At 52.7% G+C, this 6,367-nt stretch overlaps 1 protein-coding gene across 1 annotated transcript; it reads right to left on the bottom strand.

The window, feature by feature from the left end:
- Positions 1-223: 223 nt before the first annotated feature.
- On the bottom strand, positions 224-4,897 carry PG985_008423 (uncharacterized protein; the record flags this gene model as incomplete). The annotated part of the gene is made up of 5 exons (XM_066828191.1): positions 224-1,479; positions 1,530-2,523; positions 2,927-3,110; positions 3,908-4,359; positions 4,646-4,897. The coding sequence occupies 5 exons, from the start codon at positions 4,895-4,897 to the stop codon at positions 224-226; spliced, it is 3,138 nt and encodes a 1,045-aa protein (XP_066683103.1).
- Between the last annotated feature and the right edge of the window lie 1,470 nt (positions 4,898-6,367).

Below are 6,367 nucleotides of genomic sequence, written 5' to 3'. Positions count from 1 at the left end.
CGAGTTAGAGTCGAATGCCAGGTTAAGTTGGGTGTCGTCTGTAGAAGAACAACAAGGAAAAGTCGTCAGATTCGTGGAAGACATTTCGTTCGTGCTTCGCCTAAGCCAAATAGAAAACCGCAACGACAGCCGGGAAAAGCCGTCTCGATAAATGCCGCCCCCATTCGTCCCTCGCACCATACCATTACAAGCTGGGTGGCGGCAATTTGCAAAAGAAAAGACCTCAGAAGAAGTGGCCATCACCGTTGCCAGTCTGCATAGGAGCGCCTGGGTAGGTGTAGCCCTGGTTCAGCCGGGGAGGCTGAGGAGGAGGCACCGGGAGGCCGCTGCCTGCAGGGTAGGCAGCCTGACGCGGGGCACCATTCATGCCGCTGGGGTAGCCTCCGGAAGCGATAGTACCGTTGCCCATGGTACGAGCAGTGCGAAGCGAGATCTGTCCACCGGTCTGGTCGGCGGGCGTGGTCTGGCCGCTGCTTGGGTTCGAAGCGTTGTTGTTGTCGTAGGTCTGGATCTTGGCCTGCAGGCGGCGGCCGTAGGGTGTAGATCGGATGCCAGGCAGAATGGGACGGATTGACTCGACAAGCTGGTGCTTCATCGGAGGAGTGGCATGCTCAAGGGCGGTCTGAACCACGTAGTTGCCAAAGGAATCCCGCAACATCTTCTCCATCTCTCCCGGGTTCAGCATCTCCTGGCACATCTTGTCTCGGGAAGGCTCCGAAGCGCAGCGCAGGCATTTCTCGATGACATTGGAGATAAACTTGTGGCGAGAGAGCATGCCAATCTTGGTACCGAATTGGGTGACGAGGGGTTCAGTGAAAGATGGCTGGTTAAGGTCGATGATATACTGAACCACGTAGTTACCGAAAGGATCTTGTACAAGGCGGAGGGCATTGTCGGTGATACGCGCAACGAGCCAACTCTTCTGGTCACCAGAAGCATGATCGATGCAGCGCTGAAGAACGCAGCAACCATGACGGTGAGTGCCGACATCAATACAATGGTTGCCAACAGCATCAAAGATGAACTGGGCGTCTTCCGCAGATAGCTTGTTAAGACACTTCTGGATGACGTGGTTACCATTCAGGTCTTGAATGAGGTCGACAACCTGGTAACGAAGAGCGTTGACAATGATCTGCACATGCTCGGGGATAGAGACAAACTCAATCATCTTCTGGAGGGCGCGAGTACCGTGCTGGTTCAGGGCGATGCGAACCATCTGTGCAGATGCATTCTGAATGAGGGCAGTGCGTTCATCATCGGTGCAGTACTCCAGAAGCTTCTGGCAGAGATAGTTGCCAAAAGGATCCATCATCAACTCGGTGACGTGAGGGCTGGTCTCCCGCCAGATCTGGCGGATCTCGGTCGGGTTTCGGTTCTCCAGTTGCTTCTGAAGGAAGCGGCAGCCATGCTGGTCCTTGCACAAAGCAAAGATCTCTCCAACAAGGTCATCAAGCGTCAGGTTATTGAAGCGGGACATGGCTATAATCAATTAGTTGAGTGTATACAAATAGTACCAAAGATGGACTTACCCTCGCTGTCAACAGCGCGACGCTGGTTGATGACACGCTGCTGCGAATCGCGGTTGTTGGAAGGACCGGGCTGGTACATGGGAGCATAGCCAGTGGTGTAAGGTTGGCTCGAGTATCCATTCATATTCATGTTGTTCATTCCCATTGTCAGCATGTTCATGTTATTGTAAGCAGGACCATGAGGGCCATGGGGACCGTGAGAGCCATTGGAGCCGTGGGAGCCACTGGGGCCGTGATGGCCACTGGGGCCGTGGTGGCCGTTGGGACCGTGGTGGCCATTGGGGCTGGTAGGATTATATCCACCTGGGAAGAATGAAGGATAAGAGCCCATGGAGGAGCCCGGTGAAGAGACCGCAGCAGATGATGGGGTCGACTGCATCTGGGCCTGGGTTGCAGGAGGTCCAAAGGACGGTGCATTGCCATGGAGAGCCGATCCAATCGACGGGAAGGTGGCAGACTGAGTGACTGCAATATGGCCACTATCGCCGGAAAGCTCACGACTGTGGCGTTTGGAGTAGGCACCCGGGGGGATGCGGCCAATGCTAGCATTGTGGTTGTGGAAATGCTGCTGAGCATGTGCGTTGGCGTTGGCGTTATTGTTGAAGCCAGGTGTAACAGCAGATGAAGGGTTCTTGACAGTGGGGATGTCGTTTGCAGAAAACGACGTCTGCAGCTTGGGAGGCGTAGTCAGAACCTGTGCTGCGGGAGGCGACATGAGAGGGGCAGCAGAAGAAGCAGCGGCCTCAGCGGCCTCCTTGTAGTAGGACATATCAAGATTGTGGTTCTTCAAGTCAAGGGAATGACGGAAATTGGATCGGGCTCCCATGCTCTTAGCATCAGAACCCTCTCCACTCTGGCCATTATCACTTGAGCCCATTTGGGAGGAGCTGAGCTGTGACAAGCTCTGCTGGTGTCGGTGCATAGAAGGCATCTTGTTCCAACCGTTCGCCGTCTCAAGTGCAGAGAGATCGACAGCGACAGAAGAGGCCGAGAGCTATGTGAAGTGGGTGTTAGTAAGTGGAAAATTGCCGGGGCGCAAATGAAAGGAGAGAATGATAAATAGTGCAAGTCCAAGGATGGTTGGTATTTGCAGATGCTCATGCCACAAAATAATTCCAGCTGCACATGAGGTAAAGTGAGGAAGCAGGAAGAGTTGAACTCGTCTGAAGCTGGATGGTTCTTCCCCTCCTGCTCCTGGCTTATTGGCAGTTGGGACAGAAATAGGAAAGGCAGGTTGGTTTGGTGTATTGAATAAAGCATTGTCCGAAGCGAACAATCAACAAACCAAACGCGCTATTCACAGCGCGTTCACAACCGCCAACTCCCAAAACTCAAGTGAGGGAAGTTTGATAACAATCAAGGAGAAGTGAAATACATATTTCAAGAGAACCACTTACTCGGTTAGGGTTTGGCTTTTGTGTGTACAGCTTCGGGAAGCCGTTGTCGCCAGTATCGACGGCGGTGTAAGTGGGCTCCATTGCGGAATCGTCGTCTCTGAAGAGGAAGCCTGCAGCGTTGGTCTGATCAATGTTGTCGTAGAGATTACCTCTTCTCGTAACAGGCATCGAGTACCGGTTGAGTCTGGCCAATATCAGTCAGCACAAGGAAACAGGTAGGGGCCAAGTGACGAAATGTTTGTGTCAAGAGAAGACAATGGGAAGATCAATAGGTTCAAGCAGGAGATAGGTAGGAGCTGGTACGGTTGTCACCAAACTTGGTAGAGGAAGGAGTGTGGGTTCAAGCTGGTGAATGCAACGTTCTAGACTGCAATGTGAAGAAAGTCAAAGTGCAGGACAATGACCCGATTCTCTGGGCGCGGTCTTTCTGTTCAAGCACCAAAACAAAGTAGTTAGGGTCGTGCGAGAGTTGAAGCACTTGTGTGTTCATACATGAAGGAGCTTTCCTTAAGGCAAGTCGACCGACTGAGATGGAGGTAGATGGTGCAGGGAATGGGAGTTACCTGATGGATGATGTGGATATGTCTTCTGTTTCTGTCAAGTTCGGCTGCAACAACCGAGCTTCAAAGTGCAGGAAGGAGGTGTCTTGCACAGTCAAGGACTGACAACACTCTGAGGAGTTCTCTTTTATCGGACAAGGGAACGGGATATGTGAATGTAGAGAGTGAGGGTGGGGTGGATGGAGGAAAGGCTCAAAACCATGGCACTGGTCATGTTCATGAATCCTTGTGTTCAATGTGAGGCAAGTTGGGTCCCAACATCAACCGCGCAGAAAATGTTGGTTCTGATTCACGCTAATTCAGAATGGCAACGGATGACCTTGACAGGTTCAAGCAGACCGACCAAGCGCGCACACACAACAGCAAGGCAGGCAATCACGCAACAAACACGGCGAATTCGAAGGGGAAACAAGATACGTACGCATTCGTGGATCGGTGACTGGTAGGATCCTGACGAAGAGCCTCTTCCTTCTCGTCGTCGTCGCTGTTGCGCCGAGACCCTGGGACTGATCTGGAAGGGATCTGGTCGTCGAAGCCAAAACGAGATGGCATGGCCGACGATTGGGGTGACGTCAACTGGGAACCGGACCTGCCACGTTGGTTGAACATCGTTTGCGGAGAGACCAAGCTTGAGGTCGAATATCTGTTCGGACGAGAGAACATGGTGGGAAATCCGGACGAGGTTTCGCGATACTCCGGTGGTGTCGTCGGCTCGGACAAGTGGCCTGTCAAAGCACCACGGCCCAGATCTTCCTGCATACGTAACAGTTCCATCTCCTCTAGTCGCTGTTGCGCAGCGAGTTTCTGCATCTCGGCTTCGAAGCGCCGTCTCTGCTCCAGGATCTTCTCATATTCAAGCTTCTTCTTCTCCAGCTGCAACTCACAGTCAGCGATGCTTCTGGCGCCACCGAAAGCGAATCAACCCCGAGTTTGCAGGTCAGAAGCTCTAGCAAGCTTGACCGGAAAACAGGCAATGCGAAGTTCAAAGGGGAGGTGTCATACCAATTGGGCTTTATACTGGGTCTGGGCGGGCAGAAAGTCAGCCACGAGTTCCACAAGCGCAAGACATATATTTCAATATTGAGACATGCTCGGAAGACAACCCAGCAGGGCTAGACAGCAACGGAGATGCCCGGCGGGGGGACAGGGTTGCACTCACGGCGGTAGGATACTCCTGCGGCTCGGGAGGACGCTGGGTATTTATGGTGGACAGTGTTGGTACACGCCCCGAATCGGTAGTGAACCGACGGGGCAACGAGGTGCGATGGTCTTGGCTCGATACATGCTGCTGCTGAGGCATGCGAGCGCCATTCCTCGGCGGAGACACAAGCGAATTCATTGGCGCTTCGTTCCGGGGCGACTGCTGCTGCTGTTGCTGCTGCTGGGCGCGGTATCGGTAATCGTCCATCATTCTTGTGGGTTTTATGTTTTCGTACTGTTGTTACAACAATCGGGTTTTCGTACAGAGCTGGACAGGCGTGTCGCCGTTCTATAAACTGCAGGATCGCGGGTTGGTGGTCAGCATTTGGTCCGTCGGTCATCAAAGACTCAAGTCAGACATAACCAGAGACAGGCGGCGCGACAGATAGTCTTGTGTGTCTTCGCTAGAAACAATAACCACAACAACAGGCACAAGACTCTGCTTCTGAAGCGACAGAGCAGATTGAAGCGCAACGGCAAATTGCTTGGGCTGGGCTTCTATCAGATTGATCGCTGGAGCAAGTATATCTCTTCTATATTTTGGTGCGCCCATCTCCAGTGGTGCCTCAATCGCAAGCACACACACACAAGACGAGTCAACCGTCGCCAAGGTGACTTGACTGGCTGGAGGTGGAGGCAGAGGTTCCGGGCGGGCTAACGAAGGCCAGACGAGACGAGATGGGGGGACTTGCGGCTTACCTTTGATGAAAATGAGGAACTATAGCAACAAAAACGCTTCCCTACGCAGGGAGCGACAGCAAGAAGATTGACCAACAAAATGAATGTGAGTTGTGGACGAGAAAGAGAGCAAGTTGCGAAGCGAAGCGAAAGCCAGACCAAGATCAAGCCGCTATGGTGGTGGTGGTGGTGCTTCTTTTGGCCTTTTGGGGGGGTTGAAGCAGGAACAAGAGTAACCCAGAAATTGACCCCTGTCGGAGAGCCGATGGGACTGGACTGGGAGTTGGGGGGCCACAGCACCAGCACAGGTTGGTCGGTGGCTCGTTACCTTCCTGATCCTGGTTCGTGGACCTGGGTCTAAAAACCGCACACACAAACTCCAGGGGGTGACTCCAGACTTTTGCTAGTCGGTAGACGGACGAGGAGAGAGAGAGAGAGAGTACAGAGTAGGTAGAGCCTGCGAGATCTCGCGCAAGTATTGAACCCTTGCCGGATGTTACGTACACCGTCGACTTTAGATAGAGGCAGACTGGGCAGAGGCGATGTATTATTAGTTCATGGAGGGGTTGCTCGATCTTTATCGATTTGGTCCCCTTTCCCAGTCACGGCGTTCGTTACCCTCAGATCAAGTGGATGTGGAACATGTCCTGGATAATATAAGCTCAAGTCATCTCTGCCTCAGCGCAAGGCAGGCTTCCAATTTGACTTTACAACACCGAACCTAAGAACCAGATGACTGGTAAAGCCGCGATTTCTCAGACTATCAGCCAAACTACCCTTACCTAACTGCCAGCTAGTCCCCTCAGTCACAGATCTGACTAGTATTGAGACAATTGCAGGCGAGATAGTCTCGCTGCTAGTCGCCGGGTCGGAGTCTATCGATCGTATGCGACGGTTTACGAATGTCTACGTTGCTCTAGGTGCATGTAGAATAGCCTAACATGACCTCCCTTACGGGTATAAGAGCTATGTATAAAAGATGCATTTGCTCGTATACATCAAG

The sequence above is a fragment of the Apiospora marii genome (genome assembly GCF_038362585.1).
Source record: "Apiospora marii strain CBS 49790 chromosome Unknown utg000005l_segment0_segment0, whole genome shotgun sequence".
Taxonomy (NCBI): domain Eukaryota; kingdom Fungi; phylum Ascomycota; class Sordariomycetes; order Amphisphaeriales; family Apiosporaceae; genus Apiospora; species Apiospora marii.
The sequence above is the reverse complement of the archived record's forward strand: the minus strand, read 5'-3'. Positions and strand labels throughout refer to the sequence as shown.